General features: G+C 39.1%; 1 protein-coding gene across 1 annotated transcript in view; it reads left to right on the top strand.

Annotated features, from left to right (window-relative positions):
- LOC139724207 (rap guanine nucleotide exchange factor 1-like) overlaps nt 1-22166 on the top strand; it is a 143885-nt gene that overhangs the window by 42751 nt on the left and 78968 nt on the right. The window contains exon 2 of the mRNA XM_071635352.1: nt 7494-7526. Within this exon, the coding sequence (XP_071491453.1) occupies nt 7494-7526 (33 nt within the window). The remainder of the gene's footprint in view (nt 1-7493; nt 7527-22166) is intronic.

The following is a 22166-nucleotide window of genomic DNA, read 5'->3' as shown; positions in this document are numbered from 1 at the left end:
CGAATGTACCCTAATGGACAGCAAATAAAGATTGATTTCATGACCACCCATGTTTGCCCACCCTACCAAGTCTTCAACAGATGCATGAAAAATGTGTAATAAGCAGTGTTTTAATAGATTTTTGGCAGGAGACAGCAGTGCGTTTGACCAATTAAAATCTTAGATCAAATTAAATCAAAGAGCACTTATTTTTTTTTTTTTTAGATGTGGCAACACTGCAACTGTTTTTTTATTTTCATTTGCCACTATTACATCGTCACTTAACCCGTTGAGGACGGGCTAATTTTGCTCCAACACACATATCCCATAGACCCCTGCCCGAGTATACTCGGGACTCGTCCTCAAACAGGTTAAGAATAAGGGAAAAGATTTAGATTTTGCTTTCTGTTGCAGTACAAGCCACTGTATCTTTGTACCGGTAGGATATTTGCCCTTATTCAAGTACATTATGCGAAATATCACCCCTTGTGCATTGACATCTAGCTGCATTGCAAAACAGTAATACTAAGAATTTGACCATTGCTTCTTACATGCATGGCCAGCACTCCGCTTCGCACTTTGCGGTCACTTCAACTGTTACTATTTCTCTTTCTTTCTTTTTTTTTTTCTCTCTCTCGCACTTCTCTATCTTTCTTTCTCTGTCTTGTCTTGTCAGCCAAACTTGGCACATTTAATGTATCCGAGCTCGAAGGCCATGTTACTTGTCAGAAAAGTGCAGCTAATATGATGTGTACTTAGCGCTGGAGAGATAAAAAGGAGCTAAAGGATGGTGGGGATGAGGGCCGTCAGACAAGCAAAGTGAGTGGGTAAAACATGGCTGATAAGATACGTTGGTGAGAGAGAAAAAGTGGAAGTGAATCTTACATGAGGGGTGGAAAAAACACAGTGTCAATGGAATAAAGTACAACCTGTACAAAGTGTGTGTATGTGTGTGTGTGTGTGCGTGTGTGTGTGTGCGTGCGTGCGTGTGTGTGTGTTTGTATGTGAGTGTGTGTGTGTGAGTGTGTGTGTGCATGTGTGTATATATATGTGAGTGGGAGAGAAATACTAAAACTGTGTAGTGATGTGAAGCAATGTCAAATATGTAAAAGCAAAAATATCTTTAAAGGGTGTGTACATTTCTTTTTGAGGTGAGGATTTAGCTTTTAACGTTTTGCGAGACATTCAGAAACCCACTCTATAAGATGTCAAAGAGCATGTAACTCTAAGGGTTATCAAAGGTTTATTTGATGAAAATCGGTTTTGAAATGGCTGAGATATCCAAAAACAAGGTGAAACAAAGAGATCCTAATAAAAGGCATGGCCTGTCGCCTTTTATTACTATCACTCAGCCATTTGAAAGCCAATTTTCATCAAATAAATGTTGAATCCTTCTTAAAATCACATACTCTTTCATATTTCATAAGAGGTTTCTCATTATCTCACTTAGGAATGCTCAAAACATGAATCCCAACCTCAACCAGTACTGTACAGTCCCTTTAAGTCATGCATGTGGCACTTTAGATCGTGAGATGTGGCATATTCTATTATCCAGTTGATGAAAATGCAATATTGTGTTTATTTCAACATGATATCATGCATTTTTTTCTAGAATTGAGGAAAGTTCCCAGAAAATATGAAATAACAAGAAAAAACAAAATAAGATAAAACAGGGAACCAGTGGAATGGAGAATTGTTTGTTTGATCATATGGGCATTTAGGATGCTATCTGATCTGTCAGTAGAAGCATAAAATTGTATGGGAAACTGAGCTTTCAGTAAATGTTTTTGCCATGCCTTGTTTACTACTTATGTGTATGTTTATGGAAGCAATGTTTACTCTCTTTTTCTTTGGGGGGGGGGGGGAGATTTAGGGGTTTGGGGTTTGGGGGTTGTGCGTTTCTGTGTTGATGGGTGCATCCAGTTTGAACATACCACTCAACAATAGGCTACATGATATTCAACAAAAATTCATGAGCACCATGTACATTGAAAATGGCCAAACCATCTGGAAGAATCACAAATATGCAGAACAAACCTGTTTTCATATTTCCAGCTTTACAAGATGTTTATTTCTCTCTGAGAGCATTCAGCGTATCCTGCTACAGTGAATGATGGTTTTACCTATGTAGGCCTATATCTTCAAATAGCTTTATTTCTCTATCTATCTTTCTGTCTGTTTATCTATACAGCTATCTATTGCGTATATTGCACATTATGTATCTAATGCTTTTCACTGAATTGTTTTTCTTTTTGTCAAACTACAAGTGCCCTGATATATATTGACTAAAAAATCTTCAGGTGACTATTCAGAGTAGGTTGTACTGGACTAACAATACATAAACACAAACAAACAGACAGACAAACAAACAAAGAAACAAACAAGCATTTTCTTTAATAGCTAAAGGATTTGGGCTACAGAACAATAGTGACAGTGCTCTCTCCTAGGCATTCCTATCTGTCTGATGTACGTATATTTTTGTTGAGTGTTACAGTTGTAAGTCTTGGATGACACACATTCCAGTTGACCACTTAAGTAGAAAGTCTCTGTCCCAAAGCCTTCTCACAGTGCTACTGCTACTGCTAAAAGGAGTTGTGCTTACCCCAGCTGAAGTGGTATTGACTCATGCCATTACCCAACTCTAATTAGCGCTAATTATGTCCACCAGCTGCCCTCAGGTCCCATCAATGGTCAGTCATAAGTGAGGACCACAATGAAAGGAGAGCCATTAGTGTCATCACTTGGTGGTATTTACTCAACATGAATATTCATGCTGTCCTTGGTCTCTGAAAAAAAGAGAGAGAGAAAAAAGGACACCTAAGTTTGCAAATAGATCGTTATTTGCGTCCTGATATTGTGGCCTCTGTTTAGAGTGACAGTGGGGTGTGAGCTGCTTCAACAAAGTCAGGCCTGCTTAAAGGTCCTGTTTACCTTTGGGAGCAGTGATTAAAAAAAAAGTAAAGATATGACATTTATGCATTGATATGTGTAGGTCTGTTGTACTACAAAACATCCTATCATATAAAGTTTTCGTGATAAAGCCTAAAATATAAGGAGATATCTGTATTTTTCTCAATAAACCGTAACTGTAGACGGTTTGATCTGGAAACATTTTTATCATAACTATTGTTCACATTGGTAATTTAACAATACTTAACGTCGATTTTACTGATTCAAATTTTTACAGTGGTTGTTTCTATCCAACTCACATTTTAGAACTGTTCTAAAACACTAATGCTGGGTTTTTGTTCCATCTGCAAATGGTAAATTATGCCTTTAAACTGGAATACTTTCATTCACAAGACATCTCAAATGTTATTGGTAGAAATATCTTTTAGTTCTCCCGTTATGGATTAAATGACATGTCTTTAGGAATAAAGCAGTACACAAATAATATCTCTTGAGTTAAGATGCAAATGCTCAATATTCAACTTTTTGAATAAACACTGTTTTATCAAACTATCCAAGGTTGTATAAGAATATTTGGCATTTCGTTCCTCGTGTTACAAGGGAATTCCCCACTCCCCCCAAAAAAACTGAAAAAAGATTTCTTAAAAAAAATTCTTTAAAGAAAGAAGAGTCCATTTTAATGCACATATTCAGCTTCATCTTTGTCATATATTTGGCCTATATATTGAATTTGAATATTAGCTGAGTGATTTATTGAAGTGTGATCGAGGCAAAATATCTTTCATTGCAGCACGTGCACCTTCATCGAAATTACGAAGAAAATGATGTGAGCTTCCCCTTGTGTGTGTGTGTGTGTGTTTGTGTGCCACAAAGGTTCGCTTGAAGTTATGGGGAAGCTGACCCTTTGACCTTGAAGTGTATACATGTCAGCGATGTTTCACATGTGGGCTAAAAATATTCCCACCGTGTGCAATATACAACAAACCCTGGCATGATGTGCCAGGATGTATGTATGTTGCCCCATCCCAAACATTCTTCTTCACTGTGTATGTTCCATAGCCGTCAATGTCAGGGTGAATTTATGGTGACATCATGGCTTTGGAATGTCAGTGGAATGAATGAAGAGACTGTGGTTTCAGTCCTAGTTTTACCAGGCTCTTTGATCTGCCCTACTTCACAAGCCCCCCCCCCCCCCCCATACTTCTGCAGACTGGATTCCAAAATAGTCTCCAATTTTTTTTTTTTTTTCATTTCAGTTAGTAAAATTTCGATGTAAAATATCAATGTGTTCAAATTAACGCAAAGAAAATATATTGAACAGAACAGTTAGATCTGTCGTGAATTTGTAAAGTCAATAGGCCTACAACATAAAGCATATTTAATGCTCAACATAGGCCTAGTATATCATCTGCTTGATTTCATGTCAAAAAGGAAATTTAGTGAAGATTGCGCTCAAGCAAATTATAGGAGACTTGTCAGGCAGTCACATCTGTTTATCTTCTTTGCATAGGTATGATAATAGGCCTATATGGCCTATAGTGTGACTGAATGTACACACATGTTCCAGTGGCAGTCCCTGACTGATACATCACGCTTTATGAAACCTTGAAATACTGAAATTATTCACTTTGCTTCCCACTGTAGTAAAATTTTTATATCCATGTCTGGTGTTACTCTCTTGATGAGATTTAACTTGAACCTGAAGTGATGTATCACTTTAACCCGTTGAGAACGGGCTGACTTTACTACAACACACATTTCTCGTAGACACTTGCCAAGTATACTTGGGACCCGTCCTCAATGGGTTAACTTTATCAGGTCTTCTATCTCAGAGTACTGTACATTTTGCATTCTATACAAATGTATCATCAGTAGTATAAATGACAGACTTAATGATATGCTGTATTTTTTCCCCCTTTTTTTTTGTCATTGCCTCGACACTTCTGAGTGAGAGCTTTTGTCCTGGCATTGTGGCTGGATGGTTAGACATGAGCAGGTGCCACCATCAACCTGCTTTCCGGAGTAATATTTGGAGCATTATGGATTATTGAGCATGCCAAGTAAACCATGAACCCACACGGTCCAGCAGTCTTGTATGATAATCACTAGGGCTTTGCTCGGGTTAAAGAAGACTCTATTTCAAATATCTGCCCATCGGTGTGTCTGGCACGGCTCTGGACTGGAAAGTCAGTGGCTGCCCTGCCATTTTATCATGTTGAGAACTCCATACCAATACCCCATCCATGTTTATTATTCTTTCGATGCAATGATCGAATGAATTAGCAGATGCGCTCTTGCGGTCTGTGGTAAAAGGAAAAACACAAGCATGTTGTTACAACTGTGACAGAGTTTGCTGATTGAAGAAACAACATTAAAGTTAATTGCTGATAGAGGAATTCATATTTCATCAGAAAGTGACTATCAACATATTGCTGTGCAGAAGCCTGGTGGATCTAGTATGAAAATCTGCTGGGAATTCAGAACCTATGGGGAATGCATTAGATTATGTGCTCACTTGCTACAGGCAACACTAACACATTGTTGAGCCAGTCAGAGGAGGAGGGGAAAAGGGCACTTGCCCATTTTCTCATTACCCTTTTCAGGGAAGGCGAGGTTGGAAAATGTATTTTGTAATGCCTGGCATCAGGTGCCACAGTTTGTAGAGCTCTACGCAGCAACATGAGCTTATGAGAAGTTGACTTTCAGTGTTTGAATCACATTAAAAAAAGGCATTATTTACCATTTGCAGATTAAACAAAAACCCAGCTTTAGTGCTTCAAAATAGTTCTAAAATGTGAGTTTGGGATAGCAACAACCAACTCAAAAATTTGAATCTGTATAATCAGTGTTGAATATTGTTGAATATACAAAATATGAACAGTAGTTACAATAAGATTGTTTCTAGAATAAACTGTCTACCGTTATGTCTTATGAAGAAAGATATTGATATCTCCTTATATTTTAGGCTTTGTCGCAAAATTTGTTTATGTTACGATGTTTTGTGATACAACTGACCTACACATATGCCTCAAATGTAATAACTCGAAAATTATTTAAATCACTGCTCCCAATGGTCAACAATACCTTTAACCCATTGAGGACGGTTTGATTTTGCTAAAACACGCATTTCCCATAGATGCTTGCCTGAGTATACTCAGAACTCGTCCTCAACGGGTTCAGGATTGTGAAAGGAAATACTGTAGCCACATATTTGCTTGAAGAGATGATATACAGGTAGACAGGTAGTCCTTTGTGTAAGGTTTGGTAAAGAGGCAGCATTAAAGTACATGAATAATATCAATTATAGCAAATATAAATCAAACTCTGTTTTGCTTCTGTACGAGAAAGAAATTCACCTGCGATCAGCCGGCAGTGCATTTTTCTTATTTTCTTTTTTTTTTTTTCCCTGTATGATGCGTGCATGGCAATACTGGTACACTTTGTAGGAATGAAGTGTTCTGCCCTGATATCAATCGTGGGCAGTGTGAGGTTAGCCCACAGTGTCCATGACTGAAGAAGAGGCTCGCTCACTTGCTTTGAAAGGTCACGGGGTCGAACAGTAGAAGGAGGCAAGGGGAAGACAAACTGGGATAATTAGAAGAGAGGTTCGCATCCTTCACTCTACAGGCAGAGCATCAACTCTACATGTACAGTACTGTTACGTGCATCTTGAATTCATGCTGGTGCAAATTCTCTGGGAGTTTGTTTTTCATTTTGGGTAATAAGATGAAATCCCTGATGCCTTTTCTCAAATCCACAGAACGTAGTAGGATAAATGATCTTGTCTTTTCATTGAATGCATTCTGATTGTATGCATCCAAACTGCATCCATGCACGCTATCAAAATGCAAGTACAATGAATATCCACAGTAAAGTTTAACAGCTCGTCAGGTTCTTAATAACCCATTAAGGCTTGCTGATTTTGCTACAACACACATTTCCCATAGACACCTGCCCGAGTATACTGTAAAACATGATATATTCGCGGCATGAATTTTTCGCGAATTGGAGCCGACAGCCTTTTTCGTGGCATGAAATTTTCGCGAAGTGCCACTGGCGTTCAATGCATATAATGTAAACATGGACTTTCACGTGCATTTTAATTTCGCGAATCTTGGCGCTCGCAAAATTCGCGAAATTAAAGTGCACGCGAAAATTCCTTGTTTTACAGTACTCGGAACTAGTCTTCATTGGGTAAATGTTAGCCCATCCCAGCCATGGCTGTGAGAGTGCATAGTATATGAATGAAATGTTTTGACTAAGAATTCACTGTGTTGTTGTTTCTAGGCATGTTGTCAAGAAATTACCTATAGATCACAATGCACCTTGATCTTGATGCTGTCACTGTTCTATGCAAGCATGTGGGACTTGTAAATTTCTTTCTCTTGCTTTTATCCTATGTCTGATCTCGACGAAGTTTTTGCTGTTGGGATTTGCTTGATTGCACACAATGCATCAAAGCTAATTTGAACATGCAGTGGACTTATACATTGTAATGATATGGTATTGGTATGATGACGTTGCTGAATGCATCATCAATGTTTAATTGTGTTGAAGTAACTCTTTTATGTTTCTCAATGTCCCATTTTCTCTCTCTACCTCAGATTCCCCACGCCAAATGCTTGAGGGTTTGAAAGGTAAATATTATGTGTTGCAAACCACTGTAGTGCTGCTCAGTTTTGCTCATTAGATTTGCACACAGCTTGTCCTGTCCTCTGCATTGAAAGTCATGTTTCATAATTTGTGTGTGTTTTGTTTGCTTTTATTAGATCTCTCTTGAAAATCATGCTTTATTTGTGTGCATTTTGCATGTTTTTTTAATATATCCATTCCAATAGCTCTTCACAAATTTCTACAATGCAGCTTCATAATATTGATGTTTCAGGGATTGCAAAAAGTATTCCTTCTAGATAGATCTCTCATTGAAATGATAGAGAATCTTGCATTCAAAACTTGTTGTCAAACTGCTTTTAGAATTGCATGTAGTCCTTGAATGTTTGTGAACATCAGTTATAGCACTAGATTTTGTCATTCGTGTACCCTATGATAGCGGCCACAAAGTGTAGGAATACAGGGCGACCATTTTTAGTTCGGGCATCTTGTATTCTCTGTCCTAAAATGAATCCAACAATTTGCATGACTCCTTTTAAGTGCTGTACACTGTATGCACTGTGGAGGCATTGATTAAATCTCGCTGCATGTTTTCTACCGAACAGCAGTGAAAAGCTCTCCATGTTCCACCGCTTATCCTCAAACAAAGGGGCGACGACATGAAAGTTTCTTTTCTTTTCAGCGGTCGACAAAAATATACTCCCTGACTCGCCTACCTGCCGCTGGCTTCAGGGCCAGGCATTCCTGTCTCAGTGACATCACTGTAGAGATATGTGGTATTGGAGCGATTAACACTTTGTTCTTCTATCTACTGTCATTGTTCCACTCCATCCCTGTATACCCCGATGGGAATCCAAATGGCAGTTACATTTAAAGCTCTCCTTCCTTGCGTATTGTTGCGTAGAATAGTATAAAAAACAACAACAAAAGGCAAATCCCTTGAGCACTTCCCCCTCAATCCCTTCCCCCCCCCCCCCCCCACACACACACCTTTTCTCATGGATGGGTAGTTAGTATTTAAGGGGGATATAACAATGGTACTTGTTCGTTGATCGTAGGATGTGCAACTTGTGTTACAAAGGCAATCCTATTACATTCTTGAAATCCAGGCAGTTGTAGCCAGCGTACGATGAGCCTCCTTCGCACCGTCCCTCTCCCCATGGTGGTAGACAGTGCTGAGTGGTTGCGGTGAATTTTTGCAAAAGTGTGTGGGCCGTGTGTGCAAGGTTCTTGGAAATGACGGACAATACTAAATCCTTGAAAGTGTGAATTTAGTGAATTTCTAACCTTTCCATTGAGATACGAGTAAACTGAGGTGTTTAAAAACAACAACATTTCTCAAAGGACCAGGTAAGTGTTGTATTCCTTGAAACAACCAGAATGAAAGTTCTATCTTTACTTCACACTATCAGGCAAAGAAGGTTGCTGCATGTGAAATCTTTTTATCAGGAGTAGGATATTACTTGATGTAATAGATTGTCACACTCAGTCATTGTATCTGAGGAATTTACTGTAAACTTCCGAGTGTCCATTTTGCTATAAATTTCATTGTGGCCATTTTACGGGTAAACTCCTGAGTGGCTGTTCAGTCATTGCATAAGCACAAGAGTGTAGTTTATGGACCTGACTCACAACATGGCAAATAGATGAGAAATCCCAAGGTGTTGACGAGACCTACAAATCCAATAGAGAATATACTCACACGGAGTGTGAAATTGAGACCCAACATATAAAGCAAGGTATATAAAGTGAGGTATATAAAGCGATGGGCTCATACATCAAGAGATCATTGATAGTGTGGTGCAGCTAAAGTCAAAGTTTGAGGGTTTTGAACAGCTAGCAGAAGTCATCTCATAGCCAGCCACCAGCCATTATTTTGCAACCCAAAGTCATCCTTTTATTGGTAGCACTACTAGTCAAGAGAGCTGTCATTTTGTTGGATTAGAGTTTTTGTCTAACTGACACCAAGGATGGGCCAAGTCCAATCAACTCTCCTGGAACTTTGTAAGTGAGCTGTATAATCAATTACAACTTTTCGTTTGCATATCTCTCCCTACAGTGTTTCTACAATTGTAGCTCCATAATGAAGAAAGATAATGAACATTTTGCATAATATTTCAGCTAATAACTTTCTCGCATTTCACGTACAACCTCTATACGTAAAAGCGTAAATCACACTTGTAGCCTATGGTTTGCTTTTTTCGTAGGAGAGCATTTTCCTGGTAATAAGCGTAATATACAATAGGCCTACTATATAATTTCCCAGTAGGTGTGTACACTAGGGCCTACCTGTCCTCAGTTCTTGTTCCACAGGAGCATTCCCATATCAAAAAAAGAGCAAGTTTTTCTCAACCTTGCAGGCTTATTCTTAAGACCATCATGTTGAAAAATGAAATGTGAGATATCGATGAAGATTTCTATCTTCACAAATTTGACTCAGACTCCCATCTGCCCTTATTTGTTGAGCTAGAGGATTAAGTGTTTCTATCTGAATGTTTGTTTTGATGTATGATAATGTAGTTGAAAACATGATGTGTGCTGTGCTTGTGTGATAATATGCATTCAGTTACTGTTAAATCATGTCATTTGACTTATCGATGCTTAAAGACCAATGTATAACCCAAGATGCCTTGTGTTACACAATGTCATGAAATCAAACTAACAGAACAGTAAAATGTTTGTTGTGTACATGTTCAGTAGACGTCTTGAGTTAGTCCTTTGATAATGACCTGTGACTTTGTTGTCACTCCTATTGCTTAATTCATTTGTTCATGAAACATTTAAAAATTCATTATTTTCATAAAAAGCTTGTTTTTCTGCTTGAATCTGGTCAAGATGCTTCATCCATAGCATTTCACATCTGGCAAGTTACAGTTAATTGCTGCACTGAGTATTGAAGGAAAAATCTGCTTTTGCTCTCATTTACCATCCCAGGATAGTTCCAAGGAGCTGCTGAAAGGGATTAAAGGGACACAGTCCTCACGAAATTTAAAAAAATATGTTGTTGTTGGTACAGTACCTCCAATGAACTGCTTTCATCAAAAACAAACTTTCAAATCACCAAATAAGCTCGTACATTTCGGTTAAAAAAGTGTGACTCTGCAAATGAGCAAGTCTTGGCGGAGAGTCATACGTCATCAATGCACAACTCTTTCCAGCGGTGTTCTGCTCGTCATCCCTAATTATTTATAAATACATGTTTACTATTTATTTTTATATTAATTGTATACATAAATAAGCTTGAAATATTTTGTTTGAAATAATAAAACCACATATTGTCACATTTTATGAAAAAATCAGATATGATCATTTTGAACACTTAAACTGGTTTTCAGAGGCACGGCTGTCAACTTGAGAGTAGGGCATCAATGACGTTGCACCTTTTGGCAGGCTCTTACACGATCGCTTGCAGGAATTATTTTTTTTAAATCGCGTACGGAGAAAATTTTTGATGTCCACGCATATAAATTGGTGAAAGGTTATATTTTTTACTCTTCTTAATTATCAGTACAGTGAAAATCTCAGGACTGCTTCCCTTAAATACTTCAAGGTTCAAGTACAAGGCAATGTATACTGTATAAGCTGGTATTTTCGTGAGGGTTTAATTTTCCAGAATTTTGCGAATTACTGTTGGACCGCGAATTTAACAACGCGTGAAAGTGCCACCATAGGATGGGCTAATGATGCATTTATGATAGCCTCGGTGTTAAATCGCGAAAACGACACCTCGAAAAAATATCTAGGTGACCTCCTCATTTGCGAAAATATCTGTATGCTGAAATAACAGCTTACAGTATTTCAGGGTGCCAAACCTACCAGTCTAGATGACTGAAAAATATACAACTTATTATCAACCTTTTATTTTTAGAAATGAGACAGTTGTTAATGAATATTATACAATTGTATGTTGCAGGTAATGCATAGATTTCTCTTTTTCTGATAATCTGCCCTTTAGCTTTGTTATAGTTTAAAGCAGTTTTTTCTCAACGGTCTCCATCTTTCCCTTTTTGTCCCAAGACTCTTGTGCTTAGGCATACAGAACTAGCTTTTGATTTCAGATTCAGCTTTATCGTTTGTGTAAGTGTCACATTTGTGTTTTTCAAACTTGTCTTCAATTTTGGGAAGTGGGTATGAAAATAATGAGTTCCTTCTTTTGATGGGCGCACAGAGAGTGGGCGTGTTTGTTTGATATTGCAGTTATTGCCAAGAAACAGATGCTATGTGTATCGCAAAATAACGATAAAAAATCTGGTACTGCAGTATAAATAGTGCCCCCGTGTTTCATTGACCTAATTTGACTGTCACCCTGCCTTCATGTTGCATGCATGACTTCAGACTAGATTGTTTTTCCAAACACCCGCGATCCAAATATTGCTGTTTGATTTCTACTATCAAATGCAGCAATTGTTTGGCCACAGAATGTGTGCCTTGTTTGTCCTTGACTTTGACTTTCGTCATTCTGTTGCTGTGACAATTCCATATTTGTTTGGCCATTTCTTATTAAATGTATTTATAAGTATTTTGTTTTGTGGTCTGGTTGTTTATTTGTTGACTGACAAGAAAGCTGTTGAATCTGCATAGTCAGAAAGGATTGTATTAATCATTCATATTTCAAATAGTGAGGTTTTATTGTTCTTAAAGTCTGATAGCTTGAGCATGCAAGTAGGAGATATGTTTGTGATATGAGTTGGAATAGAATTGAAAATCAAGATTTCTCCCTCTATGAAGGAGTGAGTGTGTATGGTATAGGGCTTAAGTGATTCAATCCAGTCAGGCCAATAAAGACATTGAATGTATTTGATGATATATGGAATATTATGTGAATCAAGGAAACTTTAAATAACTACAGAAATTTCTTTCTCTATCTCCAGCTGTGTTGTAGAAAAATAATTTGTTCAACAAGATTGAAATGAAGTGCAAAGAAATCTTGAATAGCATGGAAAATAATAGGTGAATTATAGGACTGCATAGATGTGGTTGAATTGAATATTGACGGAACTTGACATGGCATTCCAAAACATATTTCTCCCACATGGCCAAATAGTCATTCGGGCAAGAGCCCCATGTTACAGGTACGAACCTGCTCAATTAACCTGTCGAGAATGGTTTGATTTTGCTACAACACGCATTTCCCATAGACACCTGCCCGAGTATACTTGGGACTCGTCCTCAACGGGTTAACTTGCCCAAAGGTGAGTGTCAGTTGCCCCGGCAAGGAGGCAAAACTGAAAGTGCTCTTCTTGACCAATTGAACGTTGTTTGTGATATTGCTCCTTGAAATACTGGCATTGCCTTGAATATTTGATAACTCTAGAATAGCCACCCATTCACTTCAGCCTGCCCATGGTCTTCAGCGGTCGAAGAATTCTGATATTTTTTGCCCTGCTGGTGTCACAAAAACAAAGTTTACGTTTTTGAAGTGTCACAGAAGGTGAATTGATGCAGACCAACAAGAGATGGTTATAATGGATGGGGTAGAGGGGTTATATTATGGCTTCTTTGTGAGACCAAGGGGTACCAGAAAGGTCCCTGCCTCGTGTGACCTCTGACCTGTGTCACTTCACGAAGGTTGATTGGTAGAGCATGAATGAGATACATGTGGCAGATATTCTCTGTGCTATGTAGGTACTCTTTGATTGTGTGTAGACCCTAAGTGTTGAACACTGGAGTCTTGACACTTGTCATCTGATTTCATCAGAAACTGAATAGTCTGGTATTGTTGTCATGGAAACATTCTATATTCATTCTAGTAGTTTTACGAACATACAAACACGGCATGGTGAAAAAAGATGAGAAGTAATTGGTTGGCTTTGAAGCATCTACTACATCTACAGGTAATCATGAGGAGAGCAATTCACATTTGTCGTGGGGGGGGGGGGTTATGTATTCAGATAATAAAGGAATGGAATAATCATTCTGCCCCTCCCTATGAACCTACCCTTCCCCTTCCACTAATACAGTAGTAAGAGAAAAAGAGGAGTGCTAGAAAGTAGAATCAGGGTCCATGGTAGAATGAACCAGGGAGGTGAGACTCCTCACCTCCCTGAATGAACTAACAGCAGTGACATTGGAGGGAGTGGGAGAAAAGCAGGAGTAGAATGATGGTTGCATTTTGGTAGATGACAATTCATATTATACTATTTTTCCGTTCCTGCTCCCATGGGGCTCTGCCATTAATGTTATGGCCAAGGTGAGTTTCCGCCTGGGCCGCCCCAAGCTGTCAAATCATGGTGGGGGGGGGGGGGGGGGGGAGAGAATCTAGCACCGCTGCTCAGCTGGTTTGTGGTACTCTAGGTGCTCGCCTGTAAGTCTGTCTGCCTATTCTCTCTTGGCCGTGAAGCTGTGTTTGCTGGTGGCTGGTGATGGCGGTGTTTGCATTGGTATGCGGATTGTCTGTGGGGGCGTGATCAACAGGAGTGGGGAGCTTTAATACCAAACACAAGGCATACAGTCTGTGGAGTAGAGAGACCGGTGACTTGTTGCAGCACGGGCGTTCAGCTGAGTGAGAGAAGGAATGCAATCACATTGTTACTTGCGCTCCTGTCGGTGGAACTGGTGACACGCTGGTGGCACCGCAAACTCCAGAGACTCTTTGAAAGTTGTGTGAGGAGAAACACATGAAGAATGTTGTCTAGCCTTTCAATGCCAGCTAGGTTGGATTCTTTTGTAGTCTTCTCTTCTTTTGTAGAGCTGTCTGACCAATGGTGATACACAGCTGAGAGTTTGACCACTTGGTGGAAATTTGACAGAGATGGTCTTTAGTTGGATGTGATTGCAGCAAAGTGATTCTTAGCCTACACTTAAACTAGCGGTATCCCATCTACGACATTCTGACAAACACGGTATAGAAGCTGTATATTTACTGTGTACATGGCCAATATTGCCTGAGGGCCAGTACACACAGCTGATAATTGCCTGTATTTATCTGTTAATTCAATGTGTGACCTGTGCACATGATGCACATAGATCGCTTTCAGGAAGTTCTGAACATCGCCGTCAGCCTGTCAATGTGATAACAACCTGTGTCCCTGCCTTGCTGCTGCTGCTGCTGCTGATGTATCCTGCAAGTATGGATAATGCACCATAGGGCCTGTGATATATGTGTGTGTGTGTGTGAAATATATTTGGTGCCGTACCATCCTGCGAAGGGAACATGATACAGAGTTAATAACATTTTGTGATGACCTCATGCGAATTCCTACTTTTTTCAGCATAAATTTACATAATTCTGGATTTCTACTGACTGTGTGTGCAAAAGGCTGGGTGTATAATTTTCATGACATTTAGCCATTGATGGTGAGCTTCCCGAGTTGGATTTTTAAAATTTGAATTTTCTTCATGGCACGATTGTCTTTGAGAGCAGACATGATGAAGTTTGCTGACGCGCCTCCAAGCTCTCCTCCGCCAACAGGTGAGATATTCCATTTTTTTTTTTATTCTTAAAAAAAGATTCTTTTTTCCCCCATGCTACCCCCTGTGAAGAAATGGTATAAATAGCAAATCACTATCCTGTGAATATTTGGCATTGATTTTCATATTCTGAGAAGCCTGTTTGTGTTCATATGTATTGTGCCCCAACCCAATCAGACAAAAACTAATTTAATCAGGCTGATTTAATCTAAAAGAGACAGTGCATTTGAGGTGGCCTCGATAATTGTTTGGTTTTGATCTGAAACCTCCCCCAATCGTCTCAGCCTTTATATTAAGTACTATTATGTCTGCAATTGATTTTATAGCATCTGATTCTCTGTTTATCATGGTCATAGCAGCAAAAAACAAACAAACAAACAAACAAACAAACAAACAAATCATCTAATTTCAGCTGGAAATCAGCTTGACTTCTCAGTGGGCCCACATTGTGGCTGGTTGAGTATTTGAGTTGCTGACTCCAAGGAATAATTTTCCTGGTATCGCATCGTAATTTTTTATGCATTTTTTATACCATTGCTAGTTTGCTACACAAACTAATTTTTGTGTAGTAGTTTTCCTCCGTAGAAGTGTACAGGATACCATTTGAAATATTATTCATTAGCTGAAATTGCTGAATTTGAGTTGGAAAATTATTCCCTGGACTCCTTTTCATTGAAGACAGTGATTTCCTCAAATTGGCCCGAATTCACAAAGGTGGTACAAATGAAACCATGGTTTAAACCATGGACAAAAACCATGGAGCACCAAGTGTCGCATGGAATATTTCGTTACGAAATCAGTCATTTCGTCGATGAAATGATTGTTTTGTAACGAAATGACAACATTTTGTAACTAAATGAACATTTTGTCAACGAAACGGTCATTTTGTCGACGAAATGACCAATTTTGTAACGAAATATTCCGTGCGACACTTGGCGCTCCATGGTTTTTGTCCATGGTTTAAACCATGGTTTCATTTGTACCACCTTTGTGAATTCGGGCCCTGGTGTTTATTATTTGCTGTCAGGGAAGCAAGAGCTACACTGTATCTTTGTGATGATTTTTTCCCCCCTCCGTAGAGTTGCTGTAAGAACTGAAAATCTTCTCCTATTGGACTTGATTCCATTGTTGTAGTATTTGTGGGACTTTCCGGAAGCCTATGTATGATGTTTAGCATCGATACCACGAAACGAATATTGACAGAAACCGTTGTAGGAAGTCGACATACACTGTAAGCAGGCTGCACGTACAATGAGTCCGCTCTACTTTTATGCCCTATAACCCACTGTACATAAACGAGACTTTCTTTAATAGCTCTTAATGACACAGTGAAAGTAATTATAGGGACAATGAGACGACCCTTAATTGAGATAGAAATATGTGTAGGAGTTTGGGAGTTCGATTTTTATCCATTGCATTTGATCACGACAGTAAAACTGGTTGTGTTGTGTATCAGTCTCTTATTTTATTTTATTAGATTGGTAGCTGTAAAGGAGGAAGGAGGAAGAGACTACATTGTATTGTACCAAACTGTGATTGAAGGCCAGTCATTGTCAAGCAGGCTTTAGTCAGGAGAAGTGAAGAGTGTGATCAGTGAAGTATTTAAAGGGGAAATCCAGTCCAAATATAAATTAGTCTGATAAAAAAGAGTAAAATCATACGAGCTCAACGGTAGAAATTTGACTGAAATCAGATGAAAAATAAAGAAGTTATGACATTTTGAAATTTTGCTAATTTCTGCAAAACAGTTCTTGTACAGTGGATATGAATAAGAAAATGAGTGAGATGACCGTGTCAAAACCTCTCAATTTTCCATTGGTCGTGTCGGAAAAAAATGACGAAAGTTCAATGTTTCTGTCATTGAAGTCTGAAACATGATGTTATTCCTGGTTGAATAATTTCAGAATAGTGATCAGTTAGATATAGGGCCTACCAGAATTTGAGCCTCGGGCAAAAATTGCATTTGAATGAAAAACTGGAAATTTTAAAATCTTATGTATGACCTATATGGCACGTTGTGAGGGGATGACATGCTCACTTTGTCATTTGCATATTCATATTCACTATTCAGGAACTGTTTCCTCAAAAATTAGCGAAACTTCAAAATGTCATAATTCCTTATTTTCCACTCGATTTCAATCAAAATTTTACTGTTGAACTCATGATATTTTACTCATTCTTATCAGACTATCTTATGTTTGGACTGGATTTTTCCCCCTTTAAATACACTGTCCCTGTAGTATCCTGGGACCAGGTTATGGTGTAATATGGTGTATGTATTCAATGAGGATAGGGTGATCATCAAGAGCTTGAAGAACATTCTGTAATCTAATAAATGGCCCTTTGTTATGTTTAGTGTGGATCTCACATCATTGTTTGTATTTTTCCCCCTCTTGCCAGAGTATCATGAATTATCTTTATGGTTTCATCAAAGGAGAAATACTGTAAGAGATGTTCGTGAAATGACCCTGTAAGGAAGAAGAAATGAAGCAAAAAATGGCAGAAATCCGGAAGGAGATCCGGAAGTCAGTGGGGAAAAAATAACACCAGAGCAAAAGTGCTCCTTTAAGCATCCTTCATATAAAAGGTTTCCAAAACATCAATAGAAATGACAAGCAAGAAAATTAATAACTGCTGTGCATTAGTTCATTAGCTTTTTCTCTGCTAATGCTAAAGTGATAGTTTTCACTTTCCTAGTCATTGTTGTTGGTTTTTTTTAGGCACCCAAAAACAAAGCCCAAAGTGGGAACTATATGTGAGTCAGTACTGTGTTGAATGCCTCGCATTTGTCACAAAAGAGCAATGTATGTAGCCAATCTGAAACAGTAAATGTACTGTACAAACACTCTCATTGCAACTGATTGACAAATTGCCCCGCATCGACTCTCATGTTTTTCCCTTCCCCTACTCTGCCTCTGATTCTGTCTGTCTGTCTGTCCGTTGGCTGTCTGTCTGTCTGTCTGTCTGTCTCTCTGATGTCAAAACCTGTTGCGTTTGATTTGCTGGTTGGTGATGGATGTCATGTGTTAAGTGTATGTAGGGTGATGATAGTGAGTGATCTTGATTTGATTTCTGTGAATGACACTTGATACACCTTATCGCCGCCTGCTGAACTACAGTATCTCCCCTCCCTGCATTCTCCCTGGTAGGTATGCGATTGCGTGTCGGCACCAAGTGTATGGTATGCCAAGGGTGTCAATGACACTGACACTGAACTGAACACGAAACGAGTTGGAATGTTTAATGTAGTCAGTAGAGTATGATGCAGGAGTTAGTCGGAAGGGGGGGGGGATGAGGTAGGAGGGGGCATCACAGGCAGGGATGGATTGATTTAACTGCCATTCCAAACGTTGTTCATACACTGTATTGGCCTTTGTACTGAATGGAATAAATAAAAATGGAAAGTCAGATGATTAAAAAAAAGGAAACGGGAATATGTTGGAGAGAAAAGAGGATTCACCTTCCCCTCCCCTTCCACCCAGCTTTATGTAAACCTTAGAACTTCATGGTTTCCTTGGTAGCAAATGCAGTCTTCATAGTACTGATAATCCAGTTTTCTGTCATCTAAAGCTGCCTGGTTTATGCCCATAGACTTTTGAATATATTATCATAACCATATACCAAGTCTTGTGAGGAGTATGGACAGAGCATTTCACTGTGTGTGGAAATGGTGATACCATCAAGTGAGATCCATTATGACGGCTTGCACACAGACACCAGGCTATGTGGACAAAGATACAGGAAGCTATTTTCATCTAATCCTTCTCTTTGATTGAGAACCATTCTCTGATCCTGCGGTTAAGTTATTTGTCATTGTAGTTTACATGTACTCTCTTGTAATTGGAGGTGATTTCCTTGTTTTGTTACACAAGTTGGTAAGAGAAAGAAACTGAGGGGGGGGGGGGGTGGAAACATGTCATTCTCTGTAGGGATGCTATGATGTTGCCAGTTACCCCATTTATACTCTAAAGCGAAAGGGGGGGGGGGGGGGTTCTGAATCCTCCTGTAGCAGTGTAGAGCAGCCTTTCAGCTCAGTTTAAACAGAGAGAATTCAGAAAAGGAGATCTGATCAGATCAGGTTCTGAAACTACCCATAGGGGATGGCTTCAAAGCATGAAATAGCAAGGAGGTACTATAGGCAAGCTCGTCTAGTAGGTCTACCTCCTTGCTTATAGGCCTAGCAGCCTTGAAGTACACCTCCCTGCTCGAAGAGCCTCGGCTGCAGTACAATGCTACAGGGTTCGAACCTCGGCTTTTTCAATCACCTGGAAGTTTTGCACTGATGGTCATTGCCAGCTACCGTAAATAACTCAGCTGGTGTAACCAACCATTGTTGATAAACGCTTCACAACTTGCACACTTTTGCGCTCAATCACGTTTGCAGTTACGTGAGAAAATTCAAAAGCCCGCACTGTGTATCCAGGGGGAACCACAGAAATGGAGCCAGTTGGGTCTGATTACGCGAACCAGCCCGAGCAGTATTAAACAGACCAGAGACCATTTTTTTTTTTTTTTTTTGAGCAGGCTTTGATCAAACCTCTTTGAAGAGGCTCTGAAACCCACCCACAGTATAAACGGGGTAAGCGTCTTGAAACCTGGCAATGGAATGTGTTCATTTCCAAGGTGTCAAACTGCTTGAGAGGTGTGGTTCAGAGGCTACGTCTCTGCGAACGTGCACATTTTTGATATGCACAAGGACTCAGGGTGGTATGCCATGACAAGTAGGTTCATTGAAAGGAAAAATATACAAATAATGACAGCTTGTTTTGATCAAGTTTGTGTTGATTCACATGGCGATATACATGTGTCAGTGACTTCTAGGTGGGACGGCTGTATTGTTGTAGTCATATACATAGTTTCTGAAGGACACTAAAGGGCGCAATGAGTAAGCTGTACTCGAGCCAAATCAAAAACATAATTTTCAAGGTGGAATGTTATTTGTGTCTTTGGTAGCCTCTTGTTTTACTTGCAGCACCTATGATTCTGCCAAAAGACGGCTATGTTTTCAGTGTCATCTGTTTGACTTTGGCATTGTGTAATAAGCTGAGTGGGTGGATAGGTATGGATTGCACACTAATCCTTCATGTGCCATGTTCACCTACGCTCACAAACGTCACACTAACACTAGTTTCAATTGTTATTATTGTCATACCCTTCAACGCTTGGCAAATTTCAACCGAGATGTCTTTGGTTTGCCCTGCGGATTTGGAAGTATGGAAGATTTTACAGGTGAAATCATGGACAAAATGCCAGTGACTTTTCAAAAGTTTTACCCTAGAACCATTCCTTGTCATCCGTTCTCTGAATGTCTCAGGAACTCTTGGGTGATGCTGTTGTGTGAAAGGCATAATGAGGAAACTCCTAGATGAAAAGCGAAAGTCAGCATGCCAACAACATCTTGTTGACCGAATCGGCATGCTTCGTAATGTGTACTTCCACTGCGGAAGAGTGGATGCAAGAAATTCAACCCGCGCTTATTCGCTAGTTTGAGAAGGAATTTTCATTGAATATTCCACATTTGAATCCCATTGAATTTCTCAGGTGATTCTGCAAGTGACTAGGATGAAAGGGGTATATATGCAAGTGGTGTCAGATTAACCCCAGTGACAATCGGGGAGTGCCATACACTGGCACTGGGTGATAAACTTTTTTTTTTTTTAATTTATTCGTACTAGTCTTGCACACACCTGAAATATGCACTCCCAAAAGTTCAGCCTGCAACCTTGTGAAAGCCACGGCTATGAAACGATCCATTGACATTTGTGCAGTATAGTTGTAGTAATTAAGACTCTTATAATGAAAGAAAGATATTATTCAGAGGGGTGAAGGCTCAGGTTTGAGTTTCTTCAGTTTGTCTCCCTATACAAATGAAAATTAGTTAAGATCGCAACTTTTTCCGACATGTTTGTTAATTTACAGATCAGCAGTTGCGATCTTAACAAATTTTCATTTCTAGAGGGAGACAAACTGAAGAAACTCAAACCTGACTCTTATAATGTTCAATAAAAACAAACAAACAAACAAACAAACATTGTCAGGTGTCAGATCATGGGACCAATCCATGTTGTGCCAGGCCAAACAGGATGAAAGAAGCCATCAAGATTTGCAAAAAACATATTGTTGTGGAAATGCAATAAATCTCATATGAAATGAATACTAATATAATGGTAGTGATACAATATTGAATTCAGGGTCATGTAATAACAATGTTTATAGGCCTTTCTGATACATGAGAATCAGTTCCTGTATACAAACTGAAGCTTACCTTCGGCATTGAAATAAAGAAGAAAAAAAAGAAGGAAGAAATTATTTCAAGGAATATGCTCTAACCATTTCTAAAACCATTTATATGTGATCTGCCCCCCCCCCCCCCCCCATGTGATAAATTCTTGAATTCTTGTATTAAACATATTTGACCTTTCAGTGAAGTTTTCGTTTGCTGGAAGTTTAGAGAGCATGTGTGAAAGGACTGTTGCAACAAACTGATAAAGTTTAAAGGGTGTGAACAGTTCTGGTCAAGGTGAGGATTTAGCTTTTAATGTTTTGCGAGATATTCAGAAACCACTCTATGAGATGTCAAAGAGCATGCAATTCTAAGGGGTATCAAAAGTTTATTTGATGAAAATCGGTTTTGAAATGGCTGAGATATCCCAAAACAAGGTGAAACAAAGAGATCCTAATAAAAGGCGTAGCCTGTCGCCTTTTATTATTATCACTTTTTTTGGATATCTTACTCATTTGAAAACCAATTTTTATCAAATAAACATTGAATCCTTCTTCAAATTACATGCTCTTTCATATTTCAGAGGAGGTTTCTCATTATCTCACTTAGGAATATTCAAAACATGAATCCCCACCTCAACCAGTACTGTACAGTCCCTTTAAAGGGGAAGGCTAGTAACTGATCAGTGGGAATCAGTGGAAATGCTGGGAGATGATTGTTCCAATCCTTATGGGATTCATTCAAGAGTTCATTGTATATCTATCTATTGTTGTGTGAAAATGATTTGCTTCAGAATGGTCTCACATTCAAGTAATGTGCAGTTTAATGCTTCCAGGTTAGCATCCCTGGTCAGTGACGGAGCATTAATCTGCACATTACTTGGATATGAGACCGTTCTGAAGCAGATCATTTTTCACACAACAATAGATATACAATGAACTCTTGAATGAATCCCATAAGGATTGGAACAATCATCTCCCAGCATTTCCACTGATTCCCACTGATCAGTTACTAGCCTTCCCCTTTAAGGCAT

Source organism: Diadema antillarum, unplaced genomic scaffold (assembly GCF_040938485.1).
Source record: "Diadema antillarum isolate AM-2024a unplaced genomic scaffold, OU_Dant_1.0 scf00000208, whole genome shotgun sequence".
Classification (NCBI taxonomy): Eukaryota; Metazoa; Echinodermata; class Echinoidea; order Diadematoida; family Diadematidae; genus Diadema; species Diadema antillarum.
Note: the sequence above shows the minus strand (reverse complement) of the source record. Positions and strands in the feature narration are given on the sequence as shown.